Genomic DNA, 23,219 nt, shown 5'->3' with positions numbered 1-23,219 from the left:
ATACACAGAGGCTTATATATATATGATCCTACCAAGAAAAATCTTCATACTTTGTAGCCATCTCCCTTCAGTGCAACTTGCAAGACAGGCAGCAATATATTTCTTTTTAATTCCAGATAGCAGTTTTATTTACTGTACTTTATTTATCATACAATCATTCCCCTCACCCAGCAATTATGATTTCTGGCCACCCATTTTGAACAGACATGATAAAAATTACATTTCACATATTAAGCAACTTCAATGCAACTCCCAAAGAAAGCACAACTCCTAATGCAGTGCAAAGCACTGCTGTCATGGGAAGGTGGGTGATGCACAAGCAGAAGTCTCTGCATCTTCTTACCTATGGCAGAGTGAGGCTGTGCCACAGCAAGAGTTAACACTGTAAAGTCTGTAAGTACATGGCAAAGAAACCTCCACTGCAATCGGATGTGAGCATGCTGCAATTTGCAAGTTGATTGACACTGCCCACAAGAAAGGATAAGAAAACGAAAGATGAAAAAGAACCACAACTCCCTACAGTGATAGCACTATGCAGCAGTATGAAAAATTAGGAATATTTGATGCAACTTAAAAAGAGAGGATAAAGGGGTTGCTCTGTCTGGGAGAAGTTCTCTGACTTCAGTGAGGTTATTTCTAAGTTCGCTAAAACAGAGTTCACAAAATGACTGGCTGGTTGCTAAGCCTGATTTTACCTATTTTAGAACAACTACCCTCATCACTTTGAGCTGTGTGGGTATTTCTGTGACTTTCTCATTTATTTTTTATATATACATAATGAATAAGAATATATGAGAGTAAGAATATTAAAATAAGCTGAATATAATGCATTTTAAATAAACCTGCTACTTCTTTTTTTAGATCTAAATTAAATGCAAAGTAAGCACCTCTCAAATGCTTGTGGCTAAATTTACCACTGGGAACTTAATGGGTGTGCTGATGAAACATTTACATGCACCTGTTTTGGCCATAAAGAGAGAAAATTTGCACATCCAATACATCTAGCTTTACATCCAACTTCTCCTCTGCAGTATGATTGCCTGCTTAATATGTACAAATGAAAGATTAAATGGGAAAAACTGGCAAGGTTCAAAGTCTGGACTCTTTTTTTTTAAAAAAACATTTCCAGACAGTGTTTAGGCCACCATGTACGAGCTGAGATTTATAAAGTTCTGCCATTCACATTTGCGTTCTGTTCCAATAAATGCCATTATAAAGTTTTCAGACTAGTAATAAAAAAGCTATTAATGTGTTTTCTCCATGTTAATCAATTCAGTATGGGGATTGTGATGTTAACACTTATTTTACATTACTGCCTTCATCATTTCTCATTCTTACAATATATAAAATAAACAAAGGGTTTTTGCATTCCTTATAGATTCATTTTTATCTCAAAGTGAAAGCTGTGCAAGATTTGTGGCTTCAGACTCATAGTTGGCGATAAGCTTCTCCTTCCTTCCTCTTCCCAAACTAAATATATAAAGAGACTTTAACAAAATTAATTGCAGTATTCAGCGTTCATGAATTTCTATGCTTGTGTAATTCATTTCCTTGCAGATAGAAAAGCAAAAGGAGGTTCTCTTGCTGCCAAGGTTACAGGATTCATGAGCAAGCCTGCTCAGGACTAATGGGGAATAAGTAAAGAATCTCCCTCATCACTCCTTTCACTGGGAGCTAGCTTTTAATCGCATTAAATTACTCGTGCCATCAGACTGCATTCCTTAGGATAGAGGGACAGCCGGAGAACAACTGCTGCCAGGAGAATCCTGAACAGCCATTTCTGCCACAATTTGCGTAATGTTTAATAATAAACATTACTCCCAGCTTGGGGACCAATCATATTCATATTCATCTCTGGCAAAGAGTATAGTCCCTCACTCAATTCCTTCATCAGCAATGCCAATCTTCAATCCAGGCATGATGTGGGAAGGTGAAGCAGCCTGTACTCCCTGAGAAAAAAGCAGTAGCATAAAACCTTCGCTTTCCCCCCACCTAATCCTGCTGCCCAGAGCCGCTGACTGTAGAGGTGAGAAAAGGGAACTCATCCCTGATAAGGACCACGAAGGAAGACCCTGTGGGTGAGGTGAAGCCACAGAGCACTGTGGGATCAATCTAGGTATTTCTTCTCTTGTTGCAAATCAACAAATTCACTTTCACTTTTCCTGACTTGTCCTGTTTTTTTGAGTTAGAGGGTGGAAGGACAAGTTAACTTCCTACTTTATAAAATGTAATTCACCTTTCATTCCCCACTCACTTTTATAAAAATCTGCTGAGATGAAAGACTCGTTTAATTTATTCTTCCATGTCAGCTTGAAAGGGGGGACCAGGTGAGCTGCTAGTTCCTGATAAACCAAAGGAAGTGATCCAAACCTATATAGTATTTAATACAAATGCATCACTACCCTCCATGCACAACCATATTCCAAAGGGAGTATGAGAGGCTCAGCACTGTGGCCACAGAACACAAAAAAGAGAATGTTAAGATTCATTCTTACCCAAGGAATTCTTCCCTTGTAAAGCGTGTTGCTGCGGTAGGCAGTGCACTGATCCAAGTCCCACCACTGTACTGCTATTCACTGTCACTCTACCTTAGAGATGACTTGCAGACATGAGAGGGGATTCGGGACACCCCACTTCACACCCTGGCAGGTCTAATTTTCATGAAGTGTCAAAATTCAAGCCTCTCTAAATTATGCCAAAGGGGGTCAACAAGGGAGAGACACCCAAATCACTCTCGGCTTAAAAATATATTTTTATTATGCAGGATGTAGTTAACTGTCTGTAAAATCTCATTTTCCTTTAGCATTAATTTTTCTCTTTATCAGGTTCCACCATCACCACTTAAAAGAGCACCTAGAAGTTGCTAAGAACAACCTCTGTAACAAGTGTCAAATTCTCGCCTACTTAACTCCACTTAATTCTGTTCAATCAGAACACAAGTTGCCTGCGTGCAACCTAAAATTCCCACTAGATAATTGTTTCAAGGACAGAAGGTGAAGTGATCGGCAAGTCAGAACTGACATGGGGACATCTCAATGTCCTCTTCTCTTGGAAGGTTAGAGTAACCAGGGTATTGCAAGCTTTCAGAAATCAGAAACTTGATCCTCTTAATTCATGCTATTTAAATTGTGGACTCACGATGTTAAGCTGAACGAGGCAAACAGTCTTTGAGGAGATAGAAAATAATTGTGTGGCTGAAGAAACACACTTCAAACAGTGCATTTTATGCCCTCATCAGTTTGTTTCTTGGTTCCCAAATGTGCCACTTTTCACAAGAGTCTATATAGAACAGGACTCCTTAACCCTTCTCTGATAAATTAATCTCCTCTAGAAAGGTTCACATGGAAAAATCCTGAAAAAGAGTGATATTGGAATCCTTGAATTTAATATACTATAAAAAAAAAAAAAAAAAAGGAGATTAATGAGATGTATCAGCTTCAAACATAAAAGCTATGGAATACATAAGGACTTACTGAGTGACCCTTACAGGCTGTAACTCTGCAAGGCATCCTACTGAGACCAGAAATATACACACACAGTCTGTGAAACAGTGATTTAAAATATCCTGTTACTCATTTGCATTGAAATTGTTTCATAAGAGCACGTGGAAAGAGTTCATTTGTCCATCTCTAAACCTGGCTGTTAGCATCTATCTGCTAAACAGGACATAGCAGGGACCACATACAGGAAAATTCACACCAGGACATGCCATGAGCCTCTCTACAGTGTTGCCCCAGCCTCACAGAGAAGACTATAGCTCTTCCAGGCATGCAGCAAACAGGTTTATTCCAAATGGCCACCTACTCCAGCGGAACATTGCTCAAAACATGTCTGGAATGGGTGGAGGGAGGCCTTTAGATCAGAAAAGTGCCTTTGTATTTCCTAGATCAAGCAGAAGAGTAGTTTTGTATCTCAGAGCCTGGTCTAATCTCCTCAAAGAGCTACACAGTAATGCTGACAGTTCTGTGGTGTCTAAGGAGCGTGCTAGAAACTGCCCCTGGATCAGGAGTGAGGAGCCTGAGGAATCCAGAATCTGACTCCAATGGAATCTGCATGGTCCCATCAAAGATGTGGAGGCAAAAAGCCACATTCTCCATTTTACATAGCACTAGCTGATCCTTATGGGATGAATACAAAAATATAACCATACCCAATCACAAAATCTAATAAACGACCATGTGGAAAAGGGACATATTAAATCCTCAGAAAGTCCAGCTCAATGTGGGATGAAGTCTCTCCCTGCTGCCCCCTTTGCAGTTTGATATCAAGCACATTCCAGGAATTCAAGGTAAGTATTCAAAAAAAGTCATTTAAAATAAATGACAGTGAAAAGCTAACTGGAAAAGCACTCACTCCAATAAGTATCACTGAGAAAAAGCTTTAACTTGCATATTCGCCTTTAGCTCAAATATTCTCCTTTTCTTTAATCACTGCAAACCTATGGGATGCACCAGAGGGAGCGTTGTGTTATTGCAAAGTTCTTGCCATTATATGCCTTCAACAAATAATTATAAAGCAAAAAAATGAACAATTCCACGATTCTGTACCATAGAAAGGGTGCTGGACAGCCATTGAGAACACGGATAGCAAAGCCAAGTTACCACAGCAGAGATTAGGAAACAAATATCCACAGGAACCTAGATTTCATTAATTTAATTTCTCTTGGAAATGCACGATTTTTCTGCAGCCAAAGTTCAACCAGTTTCTTAGCAGGCAGCAGCATCCCACACATTCTGCATTGCAGGATTAAGACATTATGCTAGAGAATAAAACTCGCCGACTATTGCAGTTGCCATGCAGAGGAATCTCCTATAGCACTGTAATACACCATCTCACACACTCAAGTGAGCATTATTTGGATCACCAAGTGGGAAAGTGGGAAGGAGATTACAAAAATCCTAAAATTAAGGATAATAGCTTGGCTCCATGGAAGACAATGCACAGCTCCCACTGACTTCACTGGGGCCAGGATTTTACCATATAGAAAGTGGTAACTTGTATATTCATTCTGTGCTGACACCTGATATTGTATCATGTAACTAAACACCTAAATGGCTTAAAATGGATATGGCAAAATTGTGATATCCAGCAGCAGAGAGCCATTCCAGTGTCCTAGTCTTACTCATCTCTCTGACGCTCCTACCTGAAAACTGACACTTACATGAAAGAGAGAAAACTTACGATAGGCAATCAGAAAAGCAATCCCCATTGCTCAGTGCTCTTCTGCAATAACAACAGTCATTATGAAAGAGCTGCCTTTGCCATTTGTACATAAATCAGTGTCAAAGACAGCACGAACCAGGCTTCCATTGAGAACACCTAGCTATGGGAAGCCACACCTGGCCACTGAATGGCCACCAGCAGTAGTGGTAGCACCAAGGGCACTCCACTGACGTTTACTTAAATACCAGTCTGGTCTCAACATGCTTCAAGGTATGCAACACATTCTCCTCCTGCTTTCTTCACAGTCCCCAAAAGAAAATCAATTTCTTTTTTTTCCCAAGCTACCTGACCTTGAAAAAAACATTGCTTCTCTTTGTCTGAATGTATTCAGCTGCTTTTCTGCCAACTACAATGCATTCCCCATTCATCGAGAAAAAGGTGGACTTGAAAGAAATCTGCAGGATGTTTTCTTGTGCGTGCCATGTTGTATAGAGAATAACGTTGATTCTCTTCACAGCTTTTCAATATCCCTTCAACAATTTTGATTAATTCAAATCTTACTGCAACTCCTTTGGTCCTGAATTTTCAAAAGAAAAACTAAATGTCTTGTGCGATAAATCTAACAAACATCTGGTTTTGAATCAAAATCTTTTTCTCTTACGTGCTTCATGACTTTCTACTTTCATTATTCTCTAGAGAAAGACTTTTTAGTTGTTTTCTTAAATATCTTTAAATGATCTTCTGAATCTCTTCCATTTTGCTTCATTTACATAATTTACCAATTTTTAACAGGCAATTCAGTTTGCACTTCAATATGCTTTTCAAGGTGACCTCTGAAAAGGTTTCCTTAATGCTGAGGTTAGGACTTTGTCAACAGAGGCAACATCAGCACAGCTGAAGATGATGACATGTATTGTTCTGCTTTCCTGTGGTTCAGAGTGGCAAGGTGCAGATGGCAAGAACGTCTGGCAGAGCAACAACATCCTTGGCTTATGGCAGTAAAGTGCAAAATGGAGCAAGCAAGAAAATAAAAACGTATATTGCTGTATAATAATTCAATAATCTATCACAGAAAAAAATCATTAAGAAATTGTATCAAAGACAATTAGTAGCAGGAGGGGGAGTGTAAAAGTAAATGAATGGGTTTCAACAAGAAAGAACTGAACCTATAAGAGAATTCTCTGTTCTCAAGGATGCCTCCCCTGCAATTTAAAGGCATAGAAGAGGATACACAAAATAACTGCAGTACAACAAAGTGAATTAATATTGTGCCATGGTTAAAACAATTGTTGTACATGCCTCCTTCACTGCTAATGCCAGGACACTGTAGCAAAATTGTGTTATACTACCATCATCCAAATTATCAGAGGCACTGAAAGCTTCAAGTAGGAAATGTGTGCACTCAGAAATTGTAAAATAAAGTTCTCTCTCTGCTTCCTGTTAAGATACATCCCTTTATACAAAATCTACTTCTCTCTAGTCATTTCCTATTGTCAAGTCAATCACTGATTTTGGTGCTCATTTGTAAAAAGATTCAGGGAGCCCAAGATCCCAAATGATTAAAGATAATTAGTCCTTATTAAAGATTATTACAGATATACTTGGTTGGTATCAAGCAGGTATTGATTACCATTGATTGCTAATCACCATTGATTATGTTGGCTTTGTAAGTTTGGGAATGTATTTCAAAAGGTACAATGGCTGGTGTCTAGAACACTTGCTGAGCCTCCTTCCTACCGCTGAACTTCGCAGCAAGGATTCAACCCACAAGTATCAGCCAGAAAGACAACACTGTCTTGCAATGCAGCAATATTTCCAATGAGAAGCTATGCTATACAGTGGATGCCTTGTACGTGTCATGGAGTTGGGGTAATATAAAGCACGTGAACATGATTTCTGGCCTTAAAGTCAACACACTCCACCCTAAGAGAACCCAGAACCAGTAATGGTTTAGCGCTGTTGATCAACAGATCTCTTTCCTCATTTCAACTAGGAGTCACTCTGTGTATACCACTGCTGAGATAAATAAAAGGAAGAGTTGAAAGAACTTCAGCTGCAAATTATACCTAATAAAGTGGTCTACCCACCACATTATTCTTCAATTGCAGCTGACAAATCCAAGACAAGGACTGTATGCTATTGGCCTCTTTACAGTCTGATAACACAAAAAGTCATCTTCCCTTCTCTTTTTGTATATGTGAAAAATGTTAAACATTTAGTTTACTGTCATTTTCTGATGTTTTCTGAGATACATTGTGACACATCAAAAATGTTCGTAGAATGAATAAAAAATGTGCTGTCTGTTTCAATATACTGCCTCAGTCATCCCTCTGCATTTGATGTTGCCTGTATTTAAATGTCTAAAGCTGCCTTAATTATTTATTTTATCACCTTTCTAAAACATTCTTTTCTCTTTCTCCTATTCTTCCCTTTTCAAATAAAATTGCATACAATGTGTACCATCAGTTAGAACAGATGCAAAACTGGGGGAGGTCAGTCACCAGCTAAAACTAGTGTTGATCACATGGATGTAAACCAGTGCCGTTCACTTGAGTTCTATCAGCACTGAATACCCCCGTGCATTCAGTTCCTGATCCACCTAGATGTTGAAATGGCTTCTTATTTGACCACAGATGAGTCACGTAAAAACTTGCCCTCTGGAATAGTAAGGTCCCATTACATTCATTTGGACATGAGAGCACTAAGTATTTCCAAGGAGACACTGCACCTTCAGGATTTAGCCTTCAACATCACTTCTCCCAGTCAGCAAAAGCGGAGCTGAACTACTTACTCACCACTTGTAATGTGCTTTAAGATGCCTCGACAAAAAGCATGCAGGTGTGCAATGTATTTAATAACCACCATTACTGTTCTAGAATTTTCCTTCGGAGAGGCTGGCTGAAGACTTGCACCACTCATATTTTGTCTACTATGAAACCTGAAACTTGAGACATGGGTATGAGAAACAAATCATCATAAAAGTGCTCCCACAACAAAGATATACTCTGACATGCTCCTGAGATTATGAATTAACCTATAATTAGGGATTACAAACCAGCAAGAAGGAAGCCCAGATACATCTTTTTCTGTTGTAGGCTAACTGATCCATTGCCAAATATTTATCAGGAGACCCTCAGATGAATTTAGTAATGTCAGGAAACAAAAGATAGATCTGGCTGGCTTTAAGCCAGGCACAATGGCAGCAGCAGCTGTGTTTGATTCATCTATACAGCTCTGGGAATTAATCTCCCAGTCAGCTAGGCTGGAGGTTGGAACTGGATTTCTCCTGAGAAAAAGCACTATTCCAAACTGGGCATCAGGACAACATCAAAAATATTATACTCATTGAAATATGAACAAAAATCCGTACTGACTAGGATGACACACCTACATTCATCTTCATTTCTGAACTCAGCCAAAATAGGAAGATACACGGCATAAAGAGCTGACAGGCTACTGCATTATCTAATCTTTACAAAGAGTATTTGTGTTAGGCATGGAGCTTAATTTAGGAGAGTTTGATTTTCCTTTCCCCACACCCATTCCCCTGCTAACGCTTTATTCAAGGAATCAATTAGGCCTTGATCAACCATTGATCAAGAGTTCCCAGTGGGGAGCTGTAATGCTTTTTATCTGCAGTTATCGTTCCTAAATAACACCTATTTCTGAGCATGCACTTAATTCTTTTCATCAATACTTTGCTATCCTTCAACAAGCCTGTTAATAGCATTTTAGAGGTGCACTTTCAATGAAATCCTCCTTTGACAAATGAATTAGTGAAACTATCGGGATTTCCTTTGGTGTGTTTGCTTTTTTCAGCCACACAGGCAAATAAATTCCATCCCCCTCATCTCATCCTGCCTAAAAAGAGGTTAAAGTGATCTGTTGAAGTTCAAAATACTAAATGCAAAGCTGTTCAGAACAAATAGAAAAAGATAACCAATAATGCTCTAAAGCAAACATTCATTATTTTTCACTAAATTCCCTATGGAGTGAAAGATGTGATGCATCTTTACAATCTCCAGAATTTTTCCCTGTCATTAGCATTTCCCTAGCAATGTTTCTTTTAAAGGAGAGACACAAAAGGTGCATTTCAACCTTGACAAGACTTCACTATATGGTTAACATGTCACATGGATTTAAGCATGCACTTAAGTTATCTTCTGAATAGGGACAGATTTAAACCTATGCCTGAATGCTTTGCTGAAAAGAAGCCAAAACGAATTGGTTATAATTAAATTCTTTTGAAGAAATTTCTGCAACTCCCTATTGTGTGACACCAGTACCGAAATGCTAATAAACTAGTTAAAATTAAGCTTATTACCAAGTAAAATAAACCACAGAGACACTTCTGTCTTCTCTTATTTTATATCACCATTTATATAACATTATTTTGCATTAGAGAAATAAAATACTTGACCAGGGCTAACACATCACCCTCACAGAGCAATAATTGCAGCGCAGCGCAGTCCAGGAGACAATCTATAGACTCCTCCACATCCGCCTGCAATGCTAGTCCTGTTTATCTGAGAAATAGCTTTTGGCTATGTCAGCACTTATGCAAAAACGAAACTCCAGAACACTGCCAGAGAGATGCTATATGCCAGGAACTACTAAATGTGTGGAGAGCTCTTTTAAAAACAAAACAAATGGAGCTCTAACTGAAAAATAAAGCATTAACGCACAGACTGCTCAGAAACCATTGCATACACATACCAGGACTTGCACGCTCTGAAGCATGTTATATTAATGCAGCACATCCCCGCAGAAATACCATAGAGAATTAAAAATGGCCTTGTCCTCTTGAGAGCCTTCTGCATGCCGACAAACACAGATACTACCCACGCAGATATTGTTCTGAGATTCTCCCAGCCTTGCACAGCAGCAGGAACAGCTATGTTCACCATGGCAAAGGAGGGTATAGGGACCCAATATTTCTACCACCACTCAAAAGCTTCAACAGTAAGAAGTTTTAAAACATGTGACCATGGGACGGTGTAGGCAAAGTCAAATGCTGATGAAGAAACACTGGCAGAAAAGGCAGGCCATCTGACTGAACAGTGGTGCAGAGTGACCACCCTGCCAGTTTTGTGGGTCTTTCCAAAGCCTGTTGTTTTCCAGTAACTTAAGACCATCTGTAAACTGCATACAACTTGGATGATCTTGTCCCTTCACTTTAGCCTCCATTTCTCCATTTTCAGGAAGATTAACATCTTCTCTGTGTGCACCTTGCACAGCCCTGCGTGCTAGGCTGACTAGGAACACGAGGCATTTTGTTACCTGAGCAGACATCCTGCTCCACTGAAGCTCTGTCAAAGACAAACATGGAAAACTTTTAAGCTCTCTGGACAGAAGCTCAATGAGAACAACAGTTTCTGCAGTAAGTTTGAACTAAACTTTCTGTATAAATAATTTCTTCAGTTTGATTGTGAGCCCCTTCCTCATATTGGTGAGTGGCTCAGCAGCATCACATCATTTCTATGAGCAACTGCTCATGAGTGCAGAAGGTGGAAGAGATTCAGTTTTTCCCACTTTGTCTTTAAAGCCAAATGTGAAAGAGGTTGTGAGGACTGAGCTATACTTGAAATGATACCCACTACATTCTAGTCTGCTGTCTATAATCTGTATGGGACCAGGCAAAATATCAATCAGGAATTACAATAATTTTAAAATGTTTTGAGAAATAAAGCAAGAAATGCATCAATCTACAGACCGTATTTTTTATAAGCTAGCAGTAAAAGCTATAGGGGAACTCATTACAATTTACTGTGACACAGAAAACAAGCATTTTCACACATCTCATGAAAAACAGAAGTTGCCATTATTTTTCAATCCTCTACCATTCTGGGGGCCATTTTCAACACAGCTAAGCAGGCATGGAATTTAAGCTGTAATTTTCACAGGGACCCCAAGTGAGTTAATGGCCTAATCTTTATTGAAAATTCTGGTCTTAATTTTGAGTTGCCAATAGCAGTAACTACTCCCATAATCAAATATCATAGTCAGTGATTCCTTAAACTGGCTTATGTTACTCAGTTCGACATTTCAAAAAGAAAAGGAAAAAAAAAGCACATTATGGTGGTTTAGTTATGTTCTTCCATTTGTGAGCATTACATAGCGGCACCATAGCTCTGCCCATAAATCAGAAAAAAATGCAGACATCTGAACAAACAAACCTACTAAAAAAAAATGATGTATTACAGCTGCAAAAAGTAAATACAGACTTTTTTTTCTGTGCCTCCAGGAGAATCATCACAGTAAAAATAAATACAGATGCTAAAACCAGAAGGATTATACAAGTTAAAACTGGTACAAGACTATGCATTTTATTAGCATAATTTATATTCTAAGAGGGTCCAATCAGGTGTTGAGAAATATAAGGAGTATCCAGCCTCTGACAGGATAGGGCTCTGCTGCTTTCTCTTTATCACAATAAAATTAAGGTTAACCCTATCAGTACTCCATGGATCTCTTATAAATACATACAGAGCCTCACATAGAAATGATCAACTTCTAACAATGTCAAATGCTGCTCTGTATTAATGGAATCAAAATAAAACATACTAAAGAGAACATTCAAGCTATAGATGGGTGGCCATTCACATAACCATTCACATGACTCTAGCGATGTCACTGGAGTTTGGACTGCTTCAAATGGGGGCATAAATTTAGCCTGAAATAAATTTAGTGGTGGTAAATGGAGTCAAATCCAGTTGGCAGCCGGTCACAAGTGGTGTTCCCCAGGGCTCAGTACCGGGGCCGGTCCTGTTCAACATCTTCATTGATGATCTGGATGAGGGGATCGAGTGCACCCTCAGTAAGTTTGCAGATGACACCAAGTTGGGTGGAAGTGTCGATCTGCTGGAGGATAGGAAGGCCCTACAGAGGGACCTGCACAGGCTGGATCGTTGGGCCGGGGCCAACTGCATGAGGTTCAACAAGGCTAAGTGCCGGGTCCTGCACTTGGGTCACAACAACCCCATGCAACGCTACAGGCTTGGGGAGGAGTGGCTGGAGAGCTGCCTGGCTGAAAAGGACCTGGGGGTGTTGGTTGACAGCCAGCTGAATATGAGCCAGCAGTGTGCTCAGGTGGCCAAGAGGGCCAATGGCATCCTGGCCTGTATCAGGAATAGTGTGGCCAGCAGGACCAGGGAGGTGATAGTGCCCCTGTACTCGGCATTGGTGAGGCCGCACCTCGAGTACTGCGTTCAGTTTTGGGCCCCTCACTACAAGAAGGACATCGAGGTGCTGGAGTGTGTCCAGAGAAGGGCAACGAAGTTGAAGGATCTGGAGCACAAGTCTTATGAGAAGTGGCTGAGGGAGCTGGGGTTGTTTGGTCTGGAGAAGAGGAGGCTGAGGGGAGACCTTATTGCTCTCTACAACTACCTGAAAGGAGGTTGTAGCGAGGTGGGGGTCGGTCTCTTCTCCCTAGTAACGAGTGATAGGACGAGAGGAAACGGCCTCAAGCTGCGCCAGGGGAGGTTTAGGTTAGATATTAAGAAAAACTTCTTCACTGAAAGGGTGGTCAAGCATTGGAACAGGCTACCCAGGGAGGTGGTTGAGTCTCTATCCCTAGAGGTTTTTAAAGAACGGATAGACATGGTGCTCGAGGACATGGTTTAGTGATGGACTTGGCAGTGATAGGTTAACGGCTGGACTCGATGATCTTAAGGGTCTTTTCCAACCTTAACGATTCTATGAGTCTATGATCTCTTGGGCTGATATTTCTACTCTCAAAAAAATAAAAAGCTACACTTCGGGAACTTGCATATGAACATGCACAAACACCAACAGGAGCCCCCAAGTCCCTCGGGTGCCAACTTAGAGCTGCAGACAGCCTATGAACCAATCACTCTGCTGCTTTGGGAACAGCCAGGTCAAAATAAAAGTGCTATATATTTTTCCTGACAACCATCCCATAGGAATGCATTTCCTCATCCTATTTCCACGCAACCCACATTTCACTTCTGCAGAACTCAAGGGATTCATATTTTGCAATGTAACCAGCCAGGACAGTTGGAGGAATAGGGAACGAGGTGTATGCTCAGGCCCTGCCACAGTGCACCTCCAAGAAGCAACGCATTACCCCTTTTCCTTCCTATACTATGTATTCCTGAGCTTTCTCCAAGCCCCTCCCTCTTTACAACATCAGACCACACAGCCAGTTCAGTGAAAGAGTTGTGAAGTCCAGGGCAGCATTTATGTGATGAGATCAAGACAAACATTTCTCCATCAAGAAAAGGGAAGATAATACTCTAGGGCATGGGAGCAAGTTGGTTGCTTAAAAGCTCAGAGAGGCTGCTGCCAAGTCACTAGAACGAGACGCAGAGGTAATTTTGGGGCTTCTCCCAAGCTGATGAATGAGAACAGGTCAGTCTAGGCTTGAGTCCCAGCAGCCTGTCCTGTCCACCTCCACAGCTGCACGCTCTTCTACAGCAAAAGTGCTATGCCAAAAACCTATCTGTGAATGGCTGTAAAGAACTTTTGTCTTGATGCTTTTTAATAATTAATATGCTTAAAGCAACAGTCCCAGCAATGGATACAGAGAGACTGCTTCACAGCTCGAGAGCCCGTGCGTTGTGTCCACATGCACCTGGATGCGCACTCACCTCGCGGCTGATATTGCGGTGCAAGCACCAGCTTGCTACTGTGCCCATTCTACAGCAGAAGCAAAAAAAATGGACATAGTTCACTGGACAAGTGCTCTTAAGTCAGCTGCAATACCCAGCCCCGCCGTCACCACAGCTCAGTCTCTAAAATCCCTTGCCATCAACCAAAACACCAAGAGCTCTACATTTAGAACTGGCTTCAGCTGCCTGCAGAGTCTCGGGCAACTCTCTCAGCTCCTGCCTCTCCACCTAAATAGGGTAATATCACCGCCCTGCTTCACAGGAAGAGGAGAGGATTGATTAAACTCCATAGCAAGGGACGAAGTATCCACTCCAAAGTCCTTCCACTTGACAAAGTAGGAGTAAGTGAAAAGCACCAGGGAATCCATTATTCAACCTCTTCTCAAGCCAGAAACAGAAAATAACGATTGGACCCATTTTATCCTGGGAAGAATTTTACGTGTACATACACTCCTAATTAACAGAAAGCTACCAGATACTTGAAAAAACTGATGTTTTTTTTAATATATATATATATACACATATGAATGAATGACACAGGAGCCCTCAAAGTCTTAATCTGTACAGTCCTTTTCTGCTTTTGCGCACAAAATTAATGTTACTTTCTTTGGATGTGCAAGTGTTAGTGTAGATTGTTCCTTCACTGAATTTCCAAGGAACTGCATTAACTGAATTACTGTGGTGGACTTGTCTGGGTTAGCTACTGCCCCATACCAGTACATGTGTCAATACTGTTCTTCACATCAGGAAAGCCAGCACACAAATTCTAAGCATGCTGTACAAAAATACAAGTTTTAGGTTGCTGCTGGTTTATTTATTCTGTAGGCAGGACTGTAACACAGAGACAAACTATTGATTTCCTCAGTATAAGATCATGGATTTAAAGTCATGCAGGAACATTAAGAGCCTCAAATTTGATCATCTGCAATACACAGACTACAGCAATTTTTTAACTCAGTAAAAATGTACTTGAACTGGAGCCCATATTTTAGACTCTGTTTTGATCTTGCAGACAACGGTAGTGTACCTCCTGCATCAACCTACAGTACGTGACTCAGAGGAAAGTTAAATTTCCTGATCTCTTTATTAAGAACAAATAAAAACCACCGCAAAACAACAGGCTGAAGCAGGGAAGGAATCCTTCCTGAAACTTTTTCACTATTTTTACCTCTGAAGAGTAAGGACCAACATTCTCTGTGACATACTTGTCAACATAACAGCGCTGATTGCTTCATGAATAAAAATCTTTAATTGTTGGGGTTTTTTTCCCTCCATACCCACACCTTTATTGAACTATAAGCCTCAACAACAGCCAACAACAGGGAATTCTACAAGATGATGATGTGGAGCATAAGAAACATTTATCTTTTAAACCTATTACTTAATATTTTCAAGTATTTCTTCTGTGTTCAAGACAGGTCTTTCATATTTCATTATTTTAGAAACTGCTATCATTTCTTTTCTTAAGATCTCTTAAGCAGAGGATCTCTTTCCTTTTCCAAACTGAATCAGGGTAGTCTCCATAATCCCTCTTCATGACTGCTCTCTCCCATCTTTCTAGTGCTTCTAATAATTTCTTTTACCCTTCACTGAAATGAAGTAACCAAAACTCAATATTAAATTCACAGTGAGGCGACTCAGTCAATTTATACAATGACATGATTATATTTTCTAACGGATTCCCTTTCTAAATATATGCCAACTGTTGTATTTGGGTTTTGGAGGCCCATTGCATATTAAGTAGATGCCTTTATTAAGATGTCATGTATGACGTGTAGATCTTTCTCCCAAGAGGTTACAAGTAATTCAGAATCTAATAGTGCATACACGTAATTTTAAATTGCCCCTTCTACTTTAATTACCTTGCAAGTTAATTCCATGTTCCAGCTACAACATGACATCCGGCAACCTAGCTCTTTTCAGTCCTTCAGAAGTGCACCTGACAATCACTCACAATGTTCATTAATTAATTCAGAGCCTTTCTAGAAAGTAATGTTGACATCTTATCCAATTCTCATCCAGGTTATTGCTAAACATACTGAATATAACTAGGTCTATTGTTAATCTTCATTTTATTTTGATATTTCGTGTGGTTATTTTTAATTTTTATTTATTTTTTGTTATTTTGTCTTTCCATTGCAAAAGAAGCTGTTTATTGGTCGTGTACCTGATGACTGTTAATTCATGGTAAAATTTTGCCATCTACCCTGTGATTTTCAAGCTTCCTTAGTCTTCAGTTTTAAGAGACTTTGACGATTTTGATTGAATAGGCAGGTTATGCACAATTATGCCCTTCTTTTGGATTTATTCATATAAGATTTTTTTTTTTTTTTAGAAAAATTATTTTAAGGATAAAGATAGTTCAGATAGGCAATCTTGCCCTTACAACAGAAATACCAAGTAAGCATAGGAACAAAGGTCAAACATAAGTAAAATTTGAAACCACAAACAAAAGCTTTGTTTATTAAACTTTTATACATTTACCTTGGCTTTCCACTAGAATCTAAGTACACATACGTTGCAAGGAGGAACTTGGAAAGATAATGAATTATCTGCCTTTGCCTGCACTAAGGACACCTCCTTTGTAACAACATTAATGTGGCTCTTAAATTGTAAACATATTTTTTTAAAAACCCTATTCATTCAAGGGTGTCTCTTCCTACATTTTCCTACTAAGGCTCGTTGGCTTCTTCGCTTTTTTGTGGGGGTTTTTGGTGTTTGGGTTTTTTTTAAATGGCAGATGCACTTGGCAATATCTGCGACCTTGAGTTGTACACATGAGCAAGCAAGGGAGCCCAGTCCTGCAAGGATGTTTATGCATTCTGAGAGCGCTCCTTCTGAGAGGGGTGTCTCAAGGAAGACAGAAGCATGATGTGCATACCAAGCCAAGTGCTTCATGATTTATTTATAGGGAAAAGGGGCATAAAAAATTGCTGAAGGGGAAAGAAAAATGAAGAATCTGACTTACCTTGTCGGTGTAGACGAAGAACAGAATCACAACAGTGAGCTCCAACAGAAATATAATTAACAGCATGATAAAAAACTGTCAAGAGAAGAAGGGACAGGGGAAAAAACAAAAAGCAAAAACTATCAACATCTATTTTGTCTTTTTCTGGATGCACAATAAGTACATTCGGCAGATCATGCAGAATGGGGAGCGGGAGTCATACAGGCAGCAAGACACAAAGCTGCTATGTTACCACAGAACAGAAGGCACGCGACATGCAGCAACTTAAAAAAGCAGGTAAAGGACTAGTCAGGAAACACAACATATCTGGGCATACGTATGGCTCATTTATATCACTGACTTCAGTAGACCAGCATAAAACCCCACAAAGATCTGTCCCCCCAGCAGGCCAGTGCTCTATTTGACAGTAACCCTTGAAGACTCTTCCCAGGCTAGGTTTTCTTTATTTTTTTTCCTCCCATCAGATCTTTCCAATTAACAAGATATCAGCGAAATCCACAGCTTAGACTTCCCATTGCAAGAGAAGGTAGCCTGGTCCGTAAACCATAAAGTCATAGCTCCTTTCAAAGGGAATTGTGGGAGAAGTGAAAGGCACACGAAAAAAGCTTGTTAGCTTTACAAGCAGTTTCACCTAGCTACACAAATCACCCACAGGTTTCAGCTGAAAGAGGCCGATTTGTACTGAAGACATCAAAGCAAAGTCGGTCCATCTCTTTTCCTCCTCATAAGCCACAGAACTGTCTAAAACCCAGTAGTCAAAAGCTCAAAGGAGTGGATAAAAAACTTTTAACACAAGGATTTCAGGTGGATTCTCTAAAGCCCTCAGCTCTGATCAACTTCAGTGAGAGGAACTGTTGGTAATGCTAAACACTTCTGAAAAACCGTATCTCCTGCTTTTTGTTAAGATGCTGGATGGGTCTGCAGCACAGGCCTGCAGCAGCATCAACACAGCGGTTGCATGGACTTTAGAACAAGCATTATCAGAGCATTAAATGAAACGGAGTTTTGCAAAGATGGGTAAAGGAGAGAGAGCAGTTTTGGAAACTTTTTAGGCTCAGGCAAAGGTCCCGCTCCCTATAACACAAGCTCCATACACTTAGCAGCCTGCAAGGCTGGAATTCTAATACTGAGCAACACTGACTTAATTGAAATTCTATCCCCAAGAGAAAAAAAAAACAGTTACCATCTCTTTAGCTTCAACCACAAGGCTGCAACCCTATGAAAGTTTAATAGCTACAAAGCCTTATCAGAGCTTCTTCACTGCCCGGTAAGTCAAAACCAAACCTCTGAACCTATGGATTTCTGTGACTGAATGGAGGGCAAAAGGTCAAGAGGGGGAAAATACCTTTTTCCACTAGTACAATTACACTGTCTACAGAACTCATTGCATTTTGCCCCACAAATCTTTAATTTAAGTTTATTTTCAAATCTTCATCACTAGTAGCTTCACATCTGCCTGACCCTAATACTGGATCCTATTACCGCCCAGTTTTGTATCACAGAACTCATCCACGCTCGTGATCCAAGCTGATTTCCATATCATTACCATCCAACACTGACCTTCTGTATGGCTTTGCAAACCAGCCTTGGTGCAGCTTGCTTATTTTTTACATTTACAATTTTAGTCTGCTGCATAGCATTAATTGAAACAGGAGAAAGCACATCACTCTTTGCAAAGACGCAGAGATACTTTGCTATATTTTATTTGGCTGTGGGGTACTTTTTTGCTCATGCATAAAGCATGGCTTTTCCAAAATGTGCATGCGAACACCACCATCTCCCTGTGAAATTCACTGGCATAGCCTGGATTACATTAGGCAATTTCTAGAACAAAGGAAGGACTCGTACCCATTACAAAGTGATCAGCATTTCCTACCACAGGACCCCAATTTTGTCAGCTTATAATTTTGCCAACTCTTAATTGTCTATGCTTATATATTCTGAGCTTGCTTCTGTCTAAAGGATAAAAGCTTTTGGAAGAACTTCAAAAATAGCACTTCAGTTACTTCTAGGAATGAAGCAGGGCAAAGTATGTTATTCTGCCCCGGTTAAATTTCTGGTGGCTTAATTTGAAATCCTCTCATGCTCTGGTGTTTAGAGCAGAGACCTGAAACAAAGTGCAGCTTGATTGCAGGCACATGCCTTTTGTTTTACCCAACTATGAGTGGATTTTTGTGGGAATGTTATTAGTCTTCAAAAAACTGCATTTCACACATCCAGTAGAGATGAGAGGGCTCAGCAGCTAAAACCTTCAAAGTCTACAACCACAAAAAGCCTGTTAACATCCTTCCCGCAGCTCACGTGTGACCAGACAACTCGCAAACCATCCCACAGAGCATCTTCCCCACTCCTGTGGCACCCACGCATGTGCGCAATGCCTTTCTGCCATCCCCTCAGAGCTGATGGCCTCCAGTCCCACTTCACAGGACATCACCTGAAACAGCAGGTACGGCCAGGAACTGAGTAAAATTCAGGGACCTGTTTTTCCTGTGCTCTGAAGAAAGCTTTCCTCCCTTCTCTGCGCTCACCAGCAGAGAGACAGTACAGACGAAGCCAGGGAATTACTTTGCAGGAGAAAGGGGAGCCTGAGGAAGAATGTTTTTAACAGCAGATGGAGAATGGTTTGGTTTAGGATACAATCTGGCTTCCACCTCTAAAGAAACTGGACCTACTGGCAGTAGCCAACTGGGGCAGGAGATGCCAGATAAAAAGGCAAGGCCTGCGCAGCGGCAGGGGACGCCTGCACACGTGGATACCCAGGAGGAGCTACGCCTTTGAGAGGATGGTGGCCTGTGGAGGACCCCGTGCTGGAGACATGGAAAAAAAAGAGCAAGAGACAGAAGAGTGGCAGGAAAAGGAAAGCACCTCATGCTGACCCCCATGACTGAGTATAATGTGCAGGGACTGGACTGGAGACTGGCAAGGGAGGAAGAACAGTGTCTGGAGGGAAGTTGAGGTGTCTTCTCAGGCGTGTAATTGTTTGTCATAATTTCTCAATACCAGAACCAGTAACTAAAGTTTTTCTTAATTGGCAATAAATTAAGTGAAATTTCATGACTCAAGAGTGTTTTCCCCTGCAACACCAAGTCATGCATCTCTGCTAAAACCCTCATCTTAGGACCAGAGCAGCCAGCTGTTGTTGCCAGCTACGCTGCTGCATACAGTCCTGGCAAGACCACGATGGTGCTGCTCCTGCCTTCTTCAGTTCATACTAGAGAAATAGGTATGACATTTCCATCGTAAAAGATGCTAAAATTGTGAAGTCAAGCACTCAAAATTTAGGAAATCTTAGAATAAAACTTCTCTCAGTGATGGTTATGTACCATGTCTAAGTCTTTCCCTACACGGGCTCAGAGGTTCCTCCAAGCTATTACTGGTGGGAATCGGGTTTCATGCACTGCAGATTTTGGAAGGCATACAGTGAACCAAAATTAATGTACACTGTTCAGAAAGTCAAAACCTAGATAAGTAGGATTATGCTTTTTCTCCATTAAAAAATGTTTTTGTTTTTAAATAAAACCTCTACTTTTATCTTTCTTACTGTTTGCATTCATTGACAAAAAGTACACTGTTATATCACAGATAACTAACACGTATCAGTAACCCCACTGTGTGCAGACAGTAGAGACATGCACTGTATCTTTTATTGCAAACGTAAATTAGGCGAGGTCAACCTCAAGGTGGAGGCATCAAATTCACCACCTGGTAAAAGCTACCAGCACTTCCATGTCAGCATATTTTTCATCCCCCTCTAAAGAAGAACCCTGCCTGAACCCAAACCAACATGTCAGAAAGTAAAAATCAAGGCTTCAGACTGAGATGGCTGCAAAGCACAGCCTGCACACATCAGCACATCTTCTGATCCACCAGACTAAAGTGCATGCATGGATGCATGCACACCCTGCTCCTCTATTCCTATAGCACCTTCCAACAAAAGCTGACTTTTAGTTCCATCCTCAGTATCATCCCAAAGGGTATGATGCTCAATTGGCATATCCCATTCAAATTTAAAAGGGAGAAACAAAAGCCCACTGAAAGCTTACAGCACCCAAACCCGCACCGCAGCTGCTGGAAACTCTCACTACTCCTTTTCAAATGAGTTCTCTCACTGTGGTGATAAATACAAAGAATAAAAATGAGTTTTGCTTTGCTTCAATGGGGCTGCAGGCTGTTGGTATAATAAAGATTTATGCATGGAGAAACAACAATCCCAAAGCAAAGCATTCATGTAAAACTCCATAAAAAAAAAGATTAATCTGACCTCGTACAGAGAGGTGCTTTACCACACTACTTGTCAAATAGTGGGATGCAACCTCGTAGTGGTTCACTGGAGAGGTTCCTACTGCATAGCTTTTCATAACTGACACCTGAAATAACGCCACAGAAGTTTTGATGAGAAGGGAGGTAAGGTGACGCCTTTCTGTCTAGCTACCACTGCTGATTTCCAACCCTTAAGAAAACTAAGGCCAGTTTCTCCGCACTTACCTTCATATTCTATAAAGCCCACGACTTTCCCACAGATTCCCGTTAAAGGAGTAAAGGTAGAATGCAAATGCTATCAAGCCTACCTCATAGCTATGCATCACCCTCCTGATGTCAGAGAGTGAAAAATCTCTTAGAGAAGAAGAGGTCCCAACTTGCAACTCCATCCCCATTGGCGCTGTACTAGGCTTTTGACCCACTAGTTCTGGGTCCCTTCACCCAGCCTCTTAATATCAGTGGGAGAAGCAAGAACTGTTCCCTCTGTACGTCATTTAAAGCACATCTCCATCACAGCTCACAAAGGCACAGAGCAACCAGTTAATTATATTTTCTTCCCAAACAAACAAGATTCTCTGGTTTCTCAGATGTTATAGGCACTTGGCTCTCTGCATGATGATTGAGCATCACACACTAATACACAAGATTGGGTCTTTTGCTTCCCCACTGCCTCTCCTTCCCAAATCTTCTCAATAGTTCTATTTCCCATCTCTCCACGTCAGGAGTAGCTGATCTTCTCACAGTCTCCCAAAGACAAAAGTGACCAAGTACAATGAAAACCAATCTGTGATCATCTTGTTAGTCTACTAACATTTTGCTATAAGACTAAACATGATATAACTGATGGCAAAATCAAGAATGCTGTGTTTAGACTGATCCCTGAAATAATGCTTTTAGTTTGATGAGAACCTATCTCAGAAGGAGACAGTAAGATGTCAGTGTGTCAGACCCTCTTCTCAACTTAGCTTATGACAGAAGACAGAAGTTTCTTGTGAAGTATTATTCAAATCCTCTTCAACAAACAGCAAGAAAGTAGTAGGAAGACCCAAAAGTCAGCAGTCTCTTTGGAACAGTGACACATTCCAAAACAGTTTTAAAGTGCATGGCTTAGCAAATAATTTGTTTAGACCAAACGGCCTACAAATTAGCATAACCTACCTAAGAAACCGGACAAATAACTTCAACAGTCAGCCTGTGCTGTGTTCCATCACGTAGTGCCTATGCTGTTAATCTGTCTGCAAGGGGGACAGTCAGCTTTTCTTCTGACAGAGACAATATGAAGTAAAATACATGAGCAGGTAGGTTGCTCCTGTGAAAGTGTTCCAGCAAGCTAACTGCTCTTGGCCTGCAGCAGCTCCCAAGATGAAGAGAAAAAAAAAAAAAAAAAAAGAAGAAGATTTGCAGGCAATCTTTCCTCTGTAACATCAACTGCAAGTTTGATACAGTCAAGCATTTTGCCTTTTAGTTAGGCTGGATTACCAAGTCCTCACTGATCAGCTTTAATTTCAGTATTACATTTCACTCCTTAATTAATAAGCACCTCAGGTAGAAGAAATTACAGAGAATTCATTGGGCTAAAATTGTTGGTCTGCCAGGAGAACTCTAACTTCATAGCCTGGGAGGGATTTTAATTTGTCTGCCTGGTCCTAACATGTATATATATAACTTTGGTCTTCAAGAATAGTCCAGCTCTGGCTGCTGGAAGACAGAGTCTCTTGAAATCACAGAAACATACAGGTTGGCCTCTGGAGATCATCTGGTCCAAACCCTTGCTAACAGCACAGTCAACTAGATGAAGCTGTGCAGAGCTGTGTCCAGTCACCTTCTGAGCATCCGTATCTCTAATTGGAATTTCCCATGTTGTCACTTGTGTCTGTTACCTCTTGTCCGATCCCTGTGAATCCTTCCAAAAGCTGTATTTTCTTTCGACTCTACCGTAAGGTAGTTAAAGATACGAATAAAATCTCCTCTTTGCTTTAATTTCTTAAGACAGAACAAACCCAGCTCTCTCAGTCTGTCCTTGCACATCATGTAGCCCATAATCATCATGGTGGCCCTCTATTGGACTCCTTCTCCTCTGGTATGTACATGTCTCTTCTACTGGGGAGCACCAAATTGGGCTAAGCACTCCAGATGTAGCCTTATCTTATTCTGGAAGGTGTTATTCTTTCTCAGTGTCAAGAAATGTAAGGGAATGT

The 23,219-nt window shown here is 40.6% G+C and overlaps 1 protein-coding gene across 1 annotated transcript in view; it reads right to left on the bottom strand.

Moving 5' to 3' along the window:
- TSPAN4 (tetraspanin 4) overlaps positions 1 to 23,219 on the bottom strand; it is a gene marked incomplete at both ends in the record, with an annotated part of 200,788 nt that overhangs the window by 33,605 nt on the left and 143,964 nt on the right. The window contains one exon of the mRNA XM_082318322.1: positions 16,762 to 16,836. Coding sequence (XP_082174448.1) covers positions 16,762 to 16,836 — 75 coding nt within the window. The remainder of the gene's footprint in view (positions 1 to 16,761; positions 16,837 to 23,219) is intronic.

This window comes from Platalea leucorodia, assembly GCF_965183815.1.
Source record: "Platalea leucorodia genome assembly, chromosome: 7".
NCBI classification, from domain to species: domain Eukaryota; kingdom Metazoa; phylum Chordata; class Aves; order Pelecaniformes; family Threskiornithidae; genus Platalea; species Platalea leucorodia.
This window is presented reverse-complemented; position numbering and strand designations above follow the sequence as displayed.